The 20,833-nt window shown below is 37.0% G+C and overlaps 1 protein-coding gene across 1 annotated transcript in view; it reads right to left on the reverse strand.

Annotated features, from left to right (window-relative positions):
- The window catches only part of SVEP1 (sushi, von Willebrand factor type A, EGF and pentraxin domain containing 1), a 157,232-nt gene that overhangs the window by 84,412 nt on the left and 51,987 nt on the right, over positions 1-20,833 (reverse strand). Inside the window, 5 exon segments of the mRNA XM_032478157.1 lie at positions 2,646-2,764; positions 5,241-5,438; positions 8,186-8,365; positions 15,827-16,006; positions 16,861-17,019. Coding sequence (XP_032334048.1) covers positions 2,646-2,764; positions 5,241-5,438; positions 8,186-8,365; positions 15,827-16,006; positions 16,861-17,019 — 836 coding nt within the window.

Raw genomic sequence — 20,833 nt, forward strand, 5'->3', positions numbered from 1 at the left:
ACACAATGTTTTATACCTAGTGTGTGTGTGGTGGGGGGAGCAGACACAACCCTTGGTACATTTCTTTCCAGACTATTCTATCTACATAGTTTATAGAGTTGGCATACATAAGAAATATTGTTCCTTGTTTTTTAAACAAAGTATTTTAAAACATTTTATGCTATTACATAGCTTTTAGAACTTAAGACGACTCCCGAAAGTTTCCATAACATATAGAATACACAGTAATTTTTTTAAAGAAAAATCTATTCAAGGACATTTAAATTGGTCCCAAATTTTACTATTGTAAGCAGCACTAGGATGAACAGTTTTGCACAGAAAATTTTTAAAGGTTTAGTTTGTCTTTATAATAAATTTCCAGGAACAGAATTATTAACCTCAAAGTCATGAACATCTTATTGACAGGTAATACAAAGTTTATTTCCTGATCATGGTAAAAATTTGCTTTCCTACTGTTGCTCTTTGATAGTATCAGTGTCAAAGTTCCTACTCAAAGTTCTCTGATTTATATTAAGTAACATTACTTTCTGGTAAGTCAAAAATCTGGAACCAGGCCATTATTTTATTTTGTAATTTTTTAATGTCTTATGCTAAGATTAAATTCTTATATAACTGAATGATACATATACTCTTTCCTTTTTGAATTATATGTTTGCCTTTTTAGTCCATTTGAAAATTATGTGATAAAGATAAATTTATATTAATATATTATATAATAAACATTCTAAAACTTGACAAGGTTGAAGAATTTTTCTCTAGTTTGCTATTTGTCTTCTAATTGAGAAAAAAATGTTTTTGTATTTTTTTTCTTCTTCTTATTGGAGGTACTGGGAATTGAACCCAGGACCTCGAGAGCGCTAAGCATGTGCTCTCCCACTGAGCTATATCCATCCTCCTGAGAAATTTTTTAAAATACAAATTGAAAAATACACTTGTAGTCAAATACATTTGTCTTTTCCATTATATTTTAAAAAATATTTTAACACACAGGTGCTACATTTAGAGTAAATTCTCATAGCTCCTCAAGTATGTCCCTGTGCTCTTCTTGGTGTTCAGTGACATTGATCACGATGACAATGATGCTGATAATGCATGTCTTCATGGGCCTTTTAGTGGACAGTGGGAACCACACGTGAAGGAGCACTCAACACACACGTCACCTGCAGTACACTTACTCCTAGAAATCACCTCTGCTCTTTTAAAGTCAGATTTAAAAGGTCCCTGTCTTTGGTGACCTAAAGATAAATAACATATAATCAATCTCATTTATATGCAGAAGGGAAAAAAAAAAGGATCACAGATACAGAGAACAGTTTGGTGGCTGCCAGAGGAGGGGTGTGGGGGTGGCCGAAATGGGCAAAGGTGGTCAAAAGGTACAAACTTCCACTTCTAAAATAAGTAAGTCCTGGAGATGTAATATACAGAATGATGACTATATTTAACAATATACTCTTTTTAAAAAGTTACCTTGATAGTTAAGTATTTTCAACACAATTATCAGAACAGGTTTTGTGTGTGTGTGTGTGTGTGTCTGTGTGTGTCTGTGTGTGTCCGTCCTCCCACCACATGTCCTGAATGATACATAAGTTACATACATATTTACATGCAGGTGTGAAAATTATATACTGTTTAAGGGCATCTGTATGTATGTGAATACTAATAGTACAGATTTAAGATTTAAATTAATTCCTTTTCTAGCATCTGATGGATAATTATCTCAAGCTACTGTACATAGAATATTAAAATACTGCTTTCTGAATAATGCTGGTTTTAAAACAACTAAGAAACACTGATGTTATCTTCTTTAGACTGGCCAATATGCAACCAGTTCAGGATCATATTTTAAAAGATCTGTTTAATCTTACGGTTACTGGGGAAAGGGGGTGGGAAGGGATACATTTGGGAGTTTGAGATTTACAAATGTTAGCCACTATATATAAAAATAGATTTTAAAAAAGTTTCTGCTGTGTAGCACAGGGAACTATGTTCAATATCTTGTGGTAACCTTTAATGAAAAAGAATATGAAAATGAATATATGTGTGTATATGCACGATTGGGGCATTGTGGTGTACACCAGAAATGGACACATTGTAACTGATGGTACTTCAATAAAAACAAAACAAAACAAAAAACAAAACAAACCAAACAAAAAAACCAAGTCCAAGCCACAAGCCACTGCCCGGAGAGCTTGTGTAATTATTTTAGACGTGAAGGAAAGCACATGTGTGGGGCTTGTATTTTTAATAAACATATTTCCTTGAAAAGTAAAAAAAAAAAAAAAAAAAAAAGAAAAGAAAAATAAAAGATCTGTTTATAAATAGGAACCAAGATTGAGTCCCCATCTTTCTTTTTCTTAAAAGCTTAGTAAAAGGCAAAAAATTCTCAGCCAAATCATCCTAGTGGATGCACAATACAACAAACCCACAGAATGAAAGGTTTTCCAGTTTTTAGAGATTTTTACCTGAGATTCCTAATTAGAAGCTCAAAGCTGATCATTCTTCTATCAGATGAGGCATTAACATTTATGAGTACCTCTAGAGAGTGTACTACCATTAGAGTATTAGTAAGTTTTCAATATCACACGTATTTGCAGTATGTTTAGAAACCATTTGAAAAAGGATGCAAATATTTGCTCAAACCTTACCTTGTCCCCAGAGTTGTCTTTAGCTGTTGGAATCTGCCAAGTGATATTAGCAGAGTCTTGCTGTTCCTGAGTCTCGGCCTCTATGTCCGCAGGACAGTTGATTTGAGGAGCTTCCACATCTGACTCAGAAAATACTCAAATTAATGAACATATTGATAATGTAATTCTACACCATCAAAGAAAGAGGTAAAAAGATAGTCATACTCTGTGGCTCCTTTTTTACATCCCAATTCCTGATTGATTTGGGATTTGCAACTGCCTTCAGGATACCGTGGATCAGCATGGCTTGTGAGGCCCTTCCTGGACTGGTAACGGCTACATCTTAGCCTCATCTCTTAAGGTCCCCTACCAGAACGCAGTCTCCAGGTTGAATACTCTCAGTCGCACGAGAGCTCCGTGGTCCTTCTTTTACCTGAGTCTTTGTCCATGTTCTTTTATCTGCCTGAATCAATGCCCTCTTCCCCCTTTACCAGGATAACTCCCACTGTCCATGAATTCTCACCACAAACACAGCCTCCTCTGGAAGCTTCTTGGACCCTGCTGGTCCATTTTAGGTACTCACTCCACAAGTTCCCAAAGCCCCCTGTCCTTTCTAACCACAACTCATCACTGCCATTTTGAAACTGCATTTTCTCCCTGCAAAGAATTTAAGTTCTTTGAATGCCAGGATATCTCTCGTCCCATTGTATTATACAGTACCTGGCATAGAATGGGAACTTGATAAATACTTTTGGAATGAAATAAAGGAACAAACAGGAAAAAAAAAATGAATGCTGACTGTGTGGCAGGAAGAAACTGAACTGGAAAACAAGGCTGTCAAGTAGAATTAATTAGCATGCTCAAACGTACTGGCAAAATAAACAACAAATTAAAGCCAATGATTATTTTTTGCAGTTTGAAACTTTGCAGCACAGATGATGAATTAGAGGTGGAAACACTCCACAGAGCCACATCAGTCACTGTAGAGCTAAGTTCTTATTATATAATACAACAAATCCTCTCAAGTTTACGTTAAATTATGTCTCCTGTAACTCACAGCTGAATATATCCGAATTGATCTGATTTGTGTCTCACCTTGTTTCTTTAAAATTTTATTCAATTTATAATTTCTTTTTCTCAGAGGGTCTAATTCTTAGACAACTGTTCCCCACAAAGATACATTAGCATATTGACTCTTAAAATCTAAAGAAGTATTTTCTTTTCCATTTACACTTGAATAATAGCTTGAACGGATGTGGAATTTAAAGTTTACATCTATTTTCCCTCCGTATTCCTAGGACACTGCTACATCTCCTTCTGGCATTCAGAGTTGTAAATGAGAAGTAAGTGTGAGTCTGAATCTTGTTTCCTGTGTGAAATTTCTCTTTTATTTCTGGAAACTTCAGATTTTAATCCTTAACTTTAAGACCTCAGAAAATTTAACCAGGGGGAGTAAAAGAATGCCTGCCCAACATTCAGAAGTTTTTGTTTTTTTCTTTTTTTGACTCATATTCTTCACTGTGTACTTGAATATAGATCAATAAACTGTTTTTTTTTTTTTACTGGTAATGGTACTCCATTTTTTAATTTTTATATTGAAGTATAGTTGATTTACAATGTTGTATTAGTTTCTGGTGTACAACAGTGATTCAGTTATACATATATGTATATTTCAGATTCTTTTTCATTATAGGTTATTACAAGATATTGAACATAGTTCCTTGTGCTACACAGTAGGTCCTTGTTGTCTGGGGGAGGGATAAACTAGGAGCTTGGGATTAGCAGATATACACTACTTTCTGTAAAACAGATAAACAACAAGGTCAGACGCTATTTCTGTTCTAGTGGTTCAAGCCTTTCTGTAACTCAGGGCAACATTCTTCTATTGGTAGGAAAATTCTCCTCCTCTATCCCTTTTCCCCTCTCCTCTGGATCTCCTTATTAAATGGACATTAGGGTTTCTCAGTCAATCGTAGGTATCTCTAAACATCCATCTTTTGGGCTTGATCCATTGGAATAGTCAAGTTCCTTGTTTATCAGTTCTCCATTCTGAAGAAACTCTCAATTTGCTTCCTCAAATCACTAATATTGTTTTCAACAATATCCATTCCACTTCTTTGCTCTTCTCTTAAGAGACATTTATATTTTTACTTCTAAGAACTCTTTCTTGCTCTCAATACCTCCTTTTCATATACGTCCGCTCTTGCTGCAAGGAAGAGGCAAAGTTCTCTTGTGAACACACTGAGATTGAGATGCAGGTTTCAAAGGGCTGGTGACTTGTTTGGGTCTTTTTTTTTAATTGATTTAGTTTCCCCTGCTTTATATGGACCAGAAATTCCTCAAAGATTTTCAACTCCCAATGGAAAACTTACCTGATTTCCAGCTCTAATGCCATCCGTGGTTTTCTGTGTCTTCTATCATTGCCTGGCATATGGTAATTGGATTTTGTAAATCCATCATTTTGAAACAGAAATCTTCAGAGAACGTACTGGGGTAACATCTACCATTTTACCACGGATTTGCAGCATTAAGTTCCAAAGAGGGACAGTCTCATGCTACACCAATGTGTCATCATATAGGAATTTGGTTTTCAACCTGACCAGTGTGGGGACTGACCTTTACAAGCTGCTGTCTGAATTCTGGCACTCCATTTTCCAGAGGTGGTACATCTCACTTCTTCTCTGACTCCTGATAAAATGAATCCTTGGCGGCAGCTGAGCTGGCAAGTCGTCCCAGGTTTAGCTGGATGCTTGCCACAGTTGGGGGGTGACACAGTGACACCCTTGGGCTTCTGAAACGTGGAGCAGTGGCGCTCTGTCAGAGGAGAGGGAGAAAATGTTATCTGCATTCCCACAAACTACAAATGCCACCAATTTTCTTTACTCAAGAAACATACAATTATGCTGTCTTGGTATTGACATAAATCACTAAATGATGTCTGTCTATGACACCGAAAAAATGTTGTGTTGTAAATAATGCTCAACTCTGTCTCTTTGGTTACTTCATGCTATTTTGCCAGTATCAAAACCTTGAAAAATTTCTAACTGGTATTTTAATCAATGCCACCTGCAACTTTTATCGTTTGCTTGAAGTATCTTCATTCAGTTTGCAGAATATTACTTTATGGCTCTGAAGTATAAAATAGTAAATGAGATTCTATCTTTCATGGAATAAGTGACAATTCTACAATCAGTCCACATTTTATGAGTTTTTGAGTGCCATCTTTCAGCAAGCACATTACAAGAAAAGGATTTATCCTCTCCCTAGAATCACTGTGTTATAATTAGGATCTTAACTCTTAATGTTACCTTCAGCAGGGATGGATAATAGCACATGAATTAAGTAGAATGGAGACAGAACAGAAAATCAAGACTAGGACTTAAAGTAGGGTGTTGTGTGTGTGTGTGCACGGAACCCATATACACATTTGTGTGTTGTAGTAGTGATTTTACTTGGAGCACTGCTAGCATCTTTAGTCTGTACTGTCCATGTGATAATCACTAACATTCAGAACTTGGTATGCACCAGGCATTACTCTCAGGGACTGACTCCTTTCATCCTGTGCAGAAAGGACCATTGTTATTATTCCCATTTACAAACAAGGATGCTGGGGCATTGTAATAACTGTATCGTAGTTAATTTTCCATGAGGTTACCCAACAGATAAGTGGCAGAACCCGTGTGTTCCCAAAACCTTCCACCATCATGCCTCCCCTTGAAACAACTGCTTTCAAACCTTCTGTGTGAGCAAACTCAATTTTTTCGCCAAGAAAGTGGCTTGTTTCTTTATTTCTGCACAGTATGTACCATGTGACAGCCCAGACTTCCTGTTCTGCTTCAATTAAGAGGAAGAACAGAGCAAATTCGTGGTTCAAATATTAGAACTACATGGGGCTCAACATCTTTTATTTAGGGATGGTTATTTATAAGGAAAATTCTCCTTTTGGCTGGCATAATTGTTGAAGATTTCATTCCCTGTTAATAGTCTCTTATCGTTTGCTGATGGTATTTTCAATGAAGGTGACTCTAATTTTTATAGTCTAATCTCATCCATTCTAACCTAATGGAAAATCTTTCTTCATTGTTTTTATGCTTAGTACATTCTGAGATTGCTTAACATTCATACACATATATTAATATACTCTCTTCTACCTTTTAATGGTTTTATTTTTAATTTATATTTTAAAAACTATGAATAATTTATATCGATGTCTGGTGTGGATTAAGGACATACGGAAGTTTCAATTTGCTTCATTTTGTTTTTCCCAAGGAGCTAGCCAATTTTCCTGTATTATTAGTCAAATAAACGTCATTTTCTCAAGTGAGCTGTGATGCTTCCTCAACAATACACGAAACTCAAAAGTTTTGGGATCTATCTGTCCCGCTGATCTGACAACAATTCTTGCATGCTCTTCATTTTTGCAGTTTTAGTATATTTAAAGCCCAATAGAGCTACTTACTTTTTCTATTCTTTATTACCCTTCCCTTTCAATCTGATTTTAGTGAGTTTTGCCTGCATATTCTTCCAGATGAATCCTGGAATTACTCCCCAGTTCCAAAAAGGGGGCAGAAAAGAAAATCCCTTTTGGGCTGTTGAATGAGGCTGTATTTTACCTATATATATATATATTTGGAGAGAATGCACATTTTGGTACAATTTTATAAAAATATTAAAGTGTTCTTTTCATCTCTCAGTAACATTTTGTAGTTTGTGTAATACAGGTTCCACTTATCTGTGTAACATTATTCTTACATATTTTATATTTTCTATAGATCTTTTGAATGTGCTTTTCCATTATATATTCTGTTTATCATTTACATAGAAGAGTTGCTTATTTGGTATTCTTATGACTATAGTGAACGCTCAGTCTTTCAGTAGATTTGTTCTATTTTGGAGGTAGACACGCACTTTACAAATGATAATTTTGAATCCTCAAAGCTCTAACCTTATGACTTATTATAAGAGCTAAAGCTTAAGAGAGCAATACTAAATAATATGAATGATTCTGAGTAGCCTTTTCTTTTTCTAGATTCAATAAGATGGTCTGTATTATTTTCATAAGCAGATGCAGATTCAAGATGGACTTTTAAAAAACTGTCAGTTATCAATGTGAGCTTCTTGGACTTTTATTAAAAAATTCATTTAAATGATAATGAATACATTTTTATCTTCTACCATATAAGTTTTTCCTGCTTGTTATAATGAAGTAATTTATTATGTTGATATAGAATACCTAATTTTAAACTCTTCTTGCGTTCCTAGGATAAACTCTACTCCATCCAAATTTGTCCCAATTAAAACAAAAATCATTACCATCTGAAGCTGTAAACTTTAAGGAGTTGGAAAACTGGATTCTGTTGGAGAAGTCCTTTTATCAGTGGAGAGGAATAAAACCACGTATTTGTACATGTATCTATAGCACTATACATCTATTCATAGGGATGTGTATTTTTATGCTCATTCTGAGTCAGTTTTTAGTTCTGGGTCTTCACAGAAGACAAGAGAAATCAGACAGCAAGAGAAATGAATCATGCAAGGCACCGTGCCTTCTAAGAACTTACCCACACACCGGGGTTCTAGACCATCCCACTGGGCGTTTACTTGACAGGTAAGCTTAGCACGTCCTTCGAGTCTGTACCCTTCATCACAGGTGGCCAAACACACCGTCCTGTAGGCCATCTCCCTGGCAGAACAGCTGAGGCGGCCGTGTTTGGGCTGGTGGAGACGGGGGCATGTTCTCACTACATTACATGAAAACAATTAGATCATATTTTACTTAATAAGGACAAAGATAATTAAAATTTTAATAATGCCTACACACTGTAAACAGTGAATAACACATCATTCTTTTTTTGAGTTGATATGGGACAATTAAAAGCCTGTGTTTATCAAATGCACTACCTGAACAACATCGCTGTGCTCAGCCTCTGCACCTCAGCCAGCCTCAACGCACCAGCAGTGGAAATGCCATGAGGTGTCCAGCGAAACGTCCAAAGAAGCTTCCCTGGCGCTGCCACCTCCGACTCACTTGCCTCAACGCTGCATCAGAGCAGCTACAGGAAGGCACTAGGACTACTCCTGCAGGTCCACAAATAACATCTGAGTTCTGGCAGAAGTCTATCACCGCCTAGCCCACCAAAGCCCCATAAAGTGTCCTCGTGTCCAGCTCAGTCAATTCCATCACGCCCTATATTCCTGTTCATGACAAGCGCTTCATCCACCAGGGTCATCCCCATACAGTTCTCATCCAAACCTAAGTCTCAAACCCGTGCACCTGCCCTCTGGAATACTTGACTGGTCTTCAGCAAATCCTCTCCTATCCTAAACTTCTCTTATGAACTTTTCCCTCACTTTCTTATCCTAGTAAAAATCATATTGTCTCTCATTGACAGGCATGTCTTCTTTACTTCGTTCTGCTCCCCCAGATCATTCTCTCTCCCTTCTTCCTAAAAACCTCCAGCTCCCTGAAGTATCATATTATATACCCAACAATGAAGCATCATATTGTATGCCCAACATCCTTTATTCCCCTAATTGTCTGCTGACCTCTGCACCACTTCCCATTCTTTGACAATTTTATATTCTCTCTCTTTCTCTCTCAAACACACACACAAGCTGGTGACTTTACTATCAACGTAGATGATCATTCCAGTATCCTAGAGTCATATTCTTCACCTCTTTTTCTCCAATAACCACATCTTTCATTCTATTTCAGCCTCTCCTCCATTGCCTTATCCTCCAGACCTCGCCATCACCAATCCAAGCATCATTCTCCCTGACATTGAACTCTCTCATCTTCTTGAATAACTTCCTCAAGAGCTTCAACTCCATCAATTTCTATACCCTCCTGAAGCCTCCAATTTATTATGTTCTTTAGATAAAATCATCTCTAAAGAGTTTATACGTTTTCTACACTTTGTTTATTCCAGTACTAGCTTAGACCCACTTCAATCAGGATTCCCAATCAGGAGAAGAAGGGAAGAGAATAAAGGAGAAAGGAGTAAGGAGAGGGGAGCAAGGAAGGAAGAGAAGGGGAGCAGAAAGTCAGGTGATAGAGAGAAAGAGGAGGAGAAGGAAGACGTGGAAGAGGATGGGGAAGGGAGAAGGAGAGGTGGAGGGCTACGTAGATAAGGACAAGCCCCCTTTCACTCAGATGGCATGTCCATCCTGGTCATAGACGGAGATACTGAAAGGACAAGAGAGTGGATTCTTGTTGAATATGCCAAAGGCTGGGCACATATCCTCATTCAGAAAACTTACAGATATAATCCTCTAAGTATCAGGCACTGCAAAAACACAAACACAAACACAACCCCCTGCAAAAGAACAAAGTTCAACAGGCTCTCAGATAACACTCCTGCAACACTAAAGGCCTGCAGACAACACAGCAATCTTGAAATATTTTTGAACAGAATCATGTGGGACTCCAGAATTTTGCTGAGACTCTGGGTAAGATGTCTTTTTCTTTCCTCTACTTTGATGCATTTGTCAACGTTTCATATCAAGCATGTAGTTATTTATGATGAGAGGTTAATTTTACAATAATAGGAAAGGAAGCTGGGTAAAATATTCAGTGCAGGTTGAAGTCACAATTTGATAGAATCTACTCTGAAGGAAGCCATTCCAATTATATTAGTTGGCAGAGCCTAAATATTGGGTGCATGAAATATATTTTTAGGACGGACTGTTCCTTAGAGGAACTTCAAAAATTAGATTTGAGGTTAAATCATCAGCCCCAGCCTTTCAATCACTGGGATGGTTTGGACCAAAGTCAACTATTAATGACAAATGAGTAGAACTATTTTGCTTTCCACATCTTGATTTTTATTAAGTGTGTCCATCATGTAAATAGAATCTTTATTAAGTGTGTCCATCAAGTACATAGAAACATTTTGCCTTCATTATTTTGATGTTTCATGAGGGCACTCATCATGCATGGCCCAATGCCAAGTGCCAGGTAGGATTAAAAAGTGAATAAGATAAATTACTATGATCAAGAGACACAAAATCTGGAAAAATTATACTCAACAACTGCTTTTCGATCCAATAAACTGCTGAAATGACTCCAGCATTCCAATTTGAGATGAAATGAACTTGCAACATCTCTCAAGAGAACTGACAGTCAATTAGAGCTAGTGTTTCATACACATGCAAATTATACTGCTTCTCAAACATTGATTTTTAATAAACTTTTACTGCTGCTCAGGGAAAACAAAGCCTATGTCATAATTCCTATTTCGTTCTTAAACATTTTACACTCTTTTTCCATCATGATCACTTTAAAATCATTTTTTGATAGGAACATGCTTATAGTTTCAACTTTTAAAATGTTGATTTCAGTAAGCTGAAAAAATTGTAATAAAGGACTTATATTTATGTTTAAGCAATCTTGAAATATTTATTTAGTCTTTTAAGAAAAGGGCAATTTAGTCTGTTAAGAAAACAGTCTACTAGGTCGCAGACAATGTGAAAACTCATTCTGGTTCTCCTTTTAAAGACTAGTAAGATTCTTCCTCAGACTCACACTTCCTGTCAATCTCCCAATTGTAAGAGCATCTGTACTGAAAATAAAATAAATCTGATGTTAAACGTAGGGTTCTCACTGTTGCTTGAATCTTTTTCTCAGAAAAAATACTACCACAAAATTCACTTGGTTGTGGTTGTGGTTTAGCTAGTTATGACTTCTCTACATTAACCAACCTGAAACAGAAGTGAGTCCTCACACAGCTGCTGTATTTCACTGAATACCAGGTGCCCCAATTGTAAGGCACACCATTATTTTATGTGCCACTAATAAAGCAACAATATCTATGAAAATGCCACGGATGTTAAGGCGGATCTCAGTTTTAGGATGTCAACATGCAGGGGGGAAAGTATTTTAGGATTAATGAATTATGGTAGATGTTTCATAAAACAGTATCTCAACTATAGGCAGACCCCGACAATATCGTGGGCTTAGTTCCAGACCACAGCAATAAAGTGACTATTGCAGTAAAACAAGACATAGAACTTTTCTTTTGGTTTCCCAGTGCATCTAAAAGTTATGTTGACACTATAATGCAGTCTATTAAGTATGCAAATTAACATTATTCTAAAAATCGATATATATCCATTAATTAAAAAAAACTTTATTGCTAAAAATGCTATCATCTGACAACTCAGGGTGGCCACGAACATTCAATTTGTAATAAAGTTCAGTAGCAGCAAAGCAAAATCAAGCAAAGCATGATAAAATGAGGTGTGCCTGGAACTAAATCCATTAATGGGGAAGACCCTGACTAAGCACCTTTGTTCAGGACAATTCTGTTCACTAGCACGTTAGAGAGTAGCTTTGGGGATGAAATTGAAGGGACAATTCACGTCCCAGAGCATTGCTCTTACTTTGATAAGAGTTCTCTTATTTACATTGGGACGTCAATGCAAATTGCATAAAAGACAGCAAGCCTGCTTTTTAAAACTGGGACTGCCTAGTGGGAAGTGACACAAGCTGACCATCAATGCATCTGTTTCTCAGTGTCCTTATCCACATGTGTATTTGCTAAAGTCAAGTTTTCAATCACTCACCAGAGCTGTAACCAAGGATTAGTCGGGGTAGGGGGAGATATATTCTGTGTTCATGATGAGCTCACAGTCTAGCAGAGGTGATAGACAAGATAATTAATAAAAGTATGGTGGTCTGTAGTCTAACAAGTTAGTTAAGCTGGGAAATGCAGTGAGAATCCCTTAACATGGGCCATTTTGGGGCTGGTGCAAAGAAGAACTTGCACTTGACTTTGGAAGGAGGAAGAGAAGCAGGGATCACTGCAGTCAGGCTCGGGGATGGGCAAATGCTGACACGTGCAGTTGGTTCCAGCTTGTCTTTGCTGGCCTCCATCTCCCCTCCCAACTGCTGACCCTGTTGACCTAAGGTCGCCCCAAGCTCCCAGCTGGGTTGTTGGCTGTCGAGCATCAGAGGTGAAGCGTCTCCTGGACTTTCTGATACGTTTCTCCCTTGTGCTTCTGCTTCAGCAGCTCAGTGGGCTTGGATTCTCAGACTGTCGGTAGTAACTCCTCTGATGCTCCAGCTTCTCTTCTGGATCTTCCACTTGCCAGCTCCTCCCAAAACTGTTTCAGGGCTGACTCTTAAAATACGTTCCTTTTCCCAGAACACAGATGGTGTGTCTACTGTGCTTCTCTGACTGACCCCGACACACAGAGCATAAGGGCCAGAATGGGGACACAACAGGTCTGTGGACACAGGTATGGAGGTTACAGGTCACCCCTTCCAGGCCAGGGAGGTTGGCCACAGGGAGTGTTTTTATAAAAGGACCGAGAGCAAAGGTGGGGTCATCAGACAATCGAGGCTGTCGGATCAGCTTTCAAAGGAATGGCTTCCGGGGGAGGAGGGTGCCATTTCTTACGGCTTTAGTGTAGGATCTGAGGCTCAGGGTGGAGATGTTCATGGGAAGAGGCAGGGGCCAGAGTTTATCCTAAATGGGTCATCTGCCTGATTTTCTCACTCTTAATTTGGAAGGCCAGGAAGTGGAAATTTAAAATGCAACATTTTCCACCTTCTGCCATGGGGGTAGAGATATTACAGAGAACTTAAAACTGTTGACTTTACAGGAATATATCTCACAGGTTCCTTATCATTAACATTTGCAGTAATAGGCTCTTTACCATTTCAGACTGTACGACTGCAAATGTCTGTGCTTGCCCACATGAATGACAGCTCGTCAAAGTTTAGAAATACAGGGTCTAATTCGTTTCTTTCAGAATCCTGGAAACATGCTCTTCTCTCATAATATTTAGAATGGCTGATCATGGGCTCAGGGTGAGTTAGATTCTCTTTCCTTTACAGGTAATGTTATTCTTTCTAACTGTGAAACAGGAACAATTTTCTAATTTTTCCAGGGCTTTCAGAAGTTGCACTAAGATGATTTCCAGACATGGATCTGCTTTCAATAATTTTTTTGGCACTTAGTAAGTGATTTTAAACTGAGTATCCAAGACTTCAGTCGTGCATATTTTTTGAGATTTTGGCTTGTGGATATATTCTTTGATCTTCTATTAGTACTTTTCCTCCACTCCATTCTCTTTCTCGATTCCTAATCCAGGAAGATTCTATTTCCTGGGACTATTCTCACATCACTCACTCTTTCATCACTTTAAGAAACTAAAGTATAGTTGACTTACAATGTTGTGTTAGTTTCTGGTGTACAGCAAAGCAACTCAATTATACATATATATATTCTTTTTCAGATTCTTTTCCATTATAGTATATTACAACATATTAAATATAGTTCCCTGTGCTATAGAGTAGGACCTTGCTATTTATCTATAATTTATATATAGTAGTTTGTATCTGCTAATCCCAAACTCCTAATTTATCCCTCCTCCCCTTCTCCTGTTTGGTAACTATAAGCTTGTTTTCTATGTCTGTGCTGCTTCTTCTGTTTTGTAAATAAGTTCATTTGTGTCATATTTCAGTTCTCACATACAAGTGATATTGTATATTTGTCTTTCTCTGTCTGACTTACGTCACTTAGTGTAATTTCTAGGTCCATCCATGTTGCTGTAAATGGCATTATTTTGTTCTTTTTTAGGGCTGAGTGGTATTCCATTGTGTATATAGACCACACTTTCTTTATCCATTCATCTGTCGATGGACATTTAGATTGCCTCCATGTCTTGGCTATTGTAAATAGTGCTGCTATGAACATCGGGGTGCATTTATCTTTTTTTTTTTATCTTTCAAATATTGCTCTACTTTCAAAAGAATTTCTTGAGTTGGTTTTCTAATTTATTAATTTGGCTTTTAACTATGTCCATTCATTGTGCCAGCAATCTCTTTTTTTCTCCCCAAGAAATCTTTTTGCTCTCAGATTTCTCCCATTTCTTGGAATCCTGGTCTTATTTTGGCAATGTAATTGCCTTCAAATCTCAGTGATTCCATCTCCACCCCCTTTCCCTTTAGGTCTCCTTTGTTCAATTTGCTTATTCTTTCTCTTCTTGTAAATATAGATAAGAGTTTGGATTGTGACCTGATTTAAACAAATGCAGATTCACAGATGGGAATCAGTATTGGTAGCTGATGAATATAAACAGTGAATGTCTCCTGGGATTTACAAAGACCTTGGAGTTGTGAGCAGGTCAGCCCCGCCATGGTTGTGGGAGCCAAGAGAAGACTAGAAGACAGAACTTTTCACCCTGCTCTAGTGACCTGGGCAACATGGGATCTTGGAGTAGTTAAATCCTCAGCAAAATACATTGCCAAAGGATGCCTAGGGGATGTGGTGGGGGTAAGGTTGCCAGGCTCAGCAAACAACCAACCAAACAAATGAGGATATGCAGTTAAATCTGACCTTCAGAAAATAAACAAATACATTTTTATATAAGTAGGTCTCAACTCTTGTATGGAACTTCCTTATGCTAGAAAAGGATCTGCTTATCTAAAATTTGAATCTAAGTGGGTATCCTGTATTTCATCTGGCAACCCTAGGTAGGGGGTGAATACTGCATTCAGAAGCTTCACGGGCAGAAAGTCTCAAGTCCTTTGGCTTGCTCCCCTCTCTTCTTAGATCTACCTCTTCCTACCCAACCGTGCTGGAGTTCTAAGAAATTGGAAAGTAGGTCTTGGAGATGGCTAGAGTGGAGGTGAGTTGATGTGCCCTCCATTTTGTTGGCTTCTCTGTATCTGATGTGGGAGCCTCAGGTTCTACCTGTGGTACTGCCTTCTTTCTTGTTGGCTTGGAAGAGGCCCTTTGGGATCTCACTTTAGCTGACTCCCACTTTCTATGATATGCTGTCCATTGAAAGTGAAGGCTAGGGATGTATATGCTGGTTAACTGCTCCCATTGCAGGATACTGGCGTGGCTCCCCAAGGCCTGCGACCAAAGTAGACATCGAAGCCCCACACTGACCATCCCCAAACTCTCCCCGGACCCTGTCTTGGCTGCTTGAAATCTGAGATTTAGGGTAACCTGTCCATTTCCTTTCCTTTGCTTGTTCATGAAAGAAACACAAAGGGTCTAGTTTACGATGATGTGGTCAATTGAACTTAGCAGTTTTGACTTCAAACTTCCCATAATTTTTTTTTCTCTTTCTGTGGTCTGTGGTCTATGAAATCAAAAGAAACAAAGAACTTACTAGCCCATTAGAGTGTAAGTCAAGGAAATCAAGCAAGGCCATCAATAAAAAATGTGAACTGGCAATTCGCATACCTCTGCAGGAGCTCTCAGAACCAGACCACAAACCATTGGGTAGGCACAAGAAGATGCTGCTTCCCACGAGGTCAAACCCAGGGTGACATCGGACCCCACAGGCTGCATTGAAGTGGTTGTTGCAAGTGTTCTGGATAAAGTAACCATTTTCAGGAGGCTTCAGGGCAGGGCAGTGGACAACTAGCATTTAAAGTAGTAAAATTAAAAAGCCAAGTTAGCCTTTGTCTATGAAGCATCCTCCCTATTTTTCTTTTTCTTTTTGTTTTCTGTTTAAGGGGATATTTTATATATAGAGCCAAACTACCTACAGCATTCCCATTTACTGCATATGAATTTCTAAGCACATCTTTGGAGGAAGAACATATCTCACGCTTACTAGACATTCGCTTCCAATTAAATTTAAAAATAGACTAAATAATACCTTTTAAGCTTAAAATTTTTTTTTTAATTCTGAAAACTATATGGATGTGAGATTTTCTAGTTCTTGGCCTTCATATGTCATGAGCTATTTTCTTTCTCAATTAAAGTGGCATGAAATAAAGAACAAATAAGGCCAGAAAATACGTCTGCCAGAAATCCCAAGAGCCACAGCTTCTTAGACATGCTATAGGCTAATTAAATATTTTTACTTTTTGGTGTAAATAATATTAAGCCATTTTACTTATAAAAATGATTTCTTTAAATGAATTTAATGACCACCAGGGCCCAAACTAGCTCATTTGCTATTCAAATTTGTTGTTAAATTTGTGACTTTTCTCTCTTCAACTCATTTTTGATCTTGTTCAATTCTAAATCTTCCTGTTTTCACAGTTAAATTACTCCTGGAGTCTTGGATCCCCTTTCTCTGGTGCAAGATACTGATATGTTCAGTGAAAAGAAATGCTTCATAAAAAAACAAAGAATTTCCCCCAAAATATGATTAGAGAAAGGAATATTAAAGATCATGCCCAATGAATTGGATGAAGCTAGTAGCACTGCCTCCCTAGACGAGATCAGCCTTTATATTTCCTCTCTGCCAGTGGTGGGATCCTTACCTTCGCAGGTCTGGCCGGATGCCCGGTACCCTTCCTTGCAGACACAGTCTTCAGGGCTTGTACTTCCAGGCGGAGAGGTGTGATTTTCATCAGGACATGGAAGGCAAGTGCTGATTCCTCCTGGTGAACCTTCTGGTTTGTATGTCCCAGCTGGGCAGGCTGTGGATAAGTTGGGTGGGAGTCCATTTTAGTTTGACATCAATGGAAAGTTAACAACATTTTGGAAACTAACTAGGGGGGAAAATCCCACACAACAGCTTTTCATAGAAATGATGGTATAATTCAAGCAAGGGGAGAAACCAAGTTTGTTTTTTCTTTTTAAAGATGATGTAGTTTGCTACATATAGGTTATGAAGTGGCCTCTCATGTCCCACAATGAGTTACAATCACAACACATCCCAGCATGATACGGCTGTACTCGTTTGTGGGAAAACTCAAAATAGCAGCGGACATTCAGGGACTAAAAGGAATCAAAGATACTCAGCCCACAAAAAATTCTTGATAAATATGGTACATTGCATATTCCATCCCCCAACCTGTGCAGCTGCACCTCCCCCAGTGCACCCCCAAACTCACTCCCAGCAGAAGAGAAGAACTGAAGATAGGCAGAAAGCACAGAGCCCCTTGTTTCTGTTCAAAGCACCTGACAAAGGATGAAGAGGACGTGAAGGGCTTGAGGGAAAGGATCCTACCAATGGGAAGTCGACCTTTTGAAGAAACAAGAATCACAGACCCTGCTTCTCCCAGGCTCAAGAAAAAAAAGATGAAAAGCAGGCTGTAATTGACGTTGCTTCATATCTTCCAACTACACTGACAATGCGGCTTTGAATCTGTAATTACTCTCCCCGGAGTTACACATGTGTAAAACAACTTAAAATTAAGAACTCAATAATAGGGAAATTGTAGAATAATGGGGCTTACAGTGCTTAGTTAAGCCAATTAAATGCAGCACAGTCAAGTATTCACTCGATTATTTAAAAAGTAGCAACCAAGTAATGTGCACTTACGTGATGATATTTTATATAAATGATCTCATTTAATCCTCACAGTATTAATAAGTAGTATTCATAATTACTAATATTATTATTAATAAGTGCATTATTTTTATTAGTATTATGTCCATTTTAAAGAGAAAATAGAGGCTTAATTTCATGATTTGACTGAAGTCACTCAGTTAATAGATGGTTGAGCTGGAAGTTTTTTTTAGTATTCAACATTGATTTATTATATTTTTAGGATGAAATTTTAAATCACATTTATCTTGTTCATAATTAGCAAGTCAAATATTTTTAGATACTTTCCTCTGCCCGCTGTCATTTGTTTAAGGCCTGTTTCTAGGTAGATAAGCCCTGGCTGATTTATTTATTTTTTGAAAGACTTTTTTTTAAGGTTTACAACACAATTGAGAGGAAGATTTAGAGCTAGAATTTTAAAGCAAATATTTACTTAGCATTCACTATATCCCAGGAACCGCTCTACATATTTTATACTCATTATCTTTTTAATGTTTTTAAAAACCTATGAAGTAATTAATATTATTAATCTCATTTTACGGCTGAGAAAACTAAGGCACTGAGAGGTTAAACAACTTGCCAAAGTTACACAGCGAGTAAATGGCAGAGCTGGGATTCGAACCCAGAGAATTTGGATCACGCTCACGCTCTTTACCACTACATCTGTTGTGTCTCCAACCCAGGTCTCTCGGATGCAAAAGTCCTTGTTTTAACAACTGTAATATGCTAAAAATATAAACAATCGTTGAGAGACAAGATGCATACCATAATGTAATTGTTAGAAAAAAAAACCATGCTTCTAACATTCTGGGTTATATTTAAAAACAGAAGATACATTTTCCCATGATACATGGTGGAAAATTCTAGAGCATGATAAATCTGTAGCTATTTAAGAATGAGAGAAACATTTAAAAAATAGTTATAATGATCTGTGACTTATGAAAAATACTTCAGCAGGAAAAAAGGGAACCTTACTTCAAAGCATCATAGTATTTAATATTAAATTATTATTGAATAATTCATATTACTAAATACCCTCTTCTATAAAAAGCTCAGTAAATATTTGCACAGATCTTCAAGAAGATGCAAGACAACATTATCTCCTTTAAACAGAAGTCAGCAGCTGTAGGAGAAAATTATTGAGATAAACACACAGACGGAAAATAAAACACAAATTAACAGCAAAATTAAAGTTGTCATTGGAGGCAGTAAAAAGAAGCCATAAAATTCCAGAACAACAGAACTAAATCTAAATAGACCTTGGGGAAGTAAGAGTTGTTATTATTAAGGCAAGAATATATTCCTTACTTGATGTTTTAGTGCAATAAAACTCATTAAGTTCTAGGCAAAATTAATAAAAAGTGATTGACACTCAGAATAAAGGAAAAGTATTGCAAGCATCTAGGAAGGAAAACCAAAATACTTATGAATGGGAAAAATCAGACTGACATTTCATTTCTCCTGTGCAAAAACAAATGCCGGGAAAAAGAATTAAATCAGATACTCAGTTAGGTGGAAAAACATTATGAACCCAAAATTCTATATCTGGGCAAGCTATTGGTAAATACGAAGGAAGAGAAACACATCTGAGAATGTGCATTGCTTCTAGAAATAAAGATGTATTTCACTGGCTGAAAAGTAATCAAAATAAAGAACTCAAGTATGACAAAAATGGCATTTAATAAACTGCTTGAGACTAAGAAAGCAATGGGACATTTAGTATATTGTTAAATATCTTGCTAAAATAATTGTGAAAATGAAAACAAGTATCAAATAAAGCCCCTTCTTAAAATGGCATGATCTAATGAAAAAACGAATAATCTTAACATATTATAAAGAAGTAAGGTTTAAAATCTGAGAGAAACTGGGAGATGGTTGGGAAGAGGAAAAGGTGAAATTCTCATTTCTTTTTATAGATATCAATATGATAAAACTGAAAGACAAACATAGGTTCAAATTTGTACAGAAAAATTACAAATAACTATGAACGGAAAAAAGCATGCATAACCTCCAAATCAATGGAGGAGAAAAAAAAAAAGCCCAAAGAACAAAGATAGAAAACATGGGAAAAGAAAATAAATAGCAGAAAGAATTAATAACCAAATGGCATAAACTAAGGCAAAGGAATTTCTTACCATTAAAGGAAGGCAATCAGTTACCACCAATAATAATAATGGATTAATTTAACCCAGTTGATAAAATATAAACATAAAACAGGCCAGACACATAGGTTAAAAATAACTGGATGCAGAAAGATATTTAAATATTTCAAAAAATCTTCAGGAAGCAAACAAACTATAATTAAGGAGAAACAGAAACTTAACACATAAAGAGCTTTTTCTAATCTATGAAAAAGATATGAATACTTCAGTAGAAAAGCTGACAAGAACAAGAACTGGAAATTCACTAAAGATGAAAGGACGATGACCAATAGTCATAGGATAAACACTTTAACTTCACTTATAATGAAGAAATGCAAATTGATGACTAGCTTTTAATCTGGCAAAAATTTTAAAGGATGCTAAGACCCATTGCTGGCCGGCATGTGGGCAAAGAGTTTCTGTCCTGCTCTGTAGGGCAGCCTGAGTGTAGACACCAAAAGCCTCAAAAGGAATTTTCCCTTTGATACATTTCATTTCTAAGAATTTGTCCAGGTGAAAGGAACATTTTTTTACCTATACATATAAGTATATATAATTGTTAATTATGTATAATTATTGTTTGTCACTACACAGCATTGGAGATAACATAAATGTCAAGAGATGAGGGGGTTGTTAAATTCTTATAACACATCCATCCAATGGAATATTAGCCATAACAATCTAATTCTTGACGTGGAAAGTCAATCAAATTGTGTAGCTGATTGAATGTAAAAAACAAAAAGCAAGTTTCAAACACCACATGTATTGTATGACCTTTTGGCTAATAAATAATAAGATTTAAAACTGATCTATAAGGTT

Source organism: Camelus ferus, chromosome 4, assembly GCF_009834535.1.
Source record: "Camelus ferus isolate YT-003-E chromosome 4, BCGSAC_Cfer_1.0, whole genome shotgun sequence".
NCBI lineage: Eukaryota > Metazoa > Chordata > Mammalia > Artiodactyla > Camelidae > Camelus > Camelus ferus.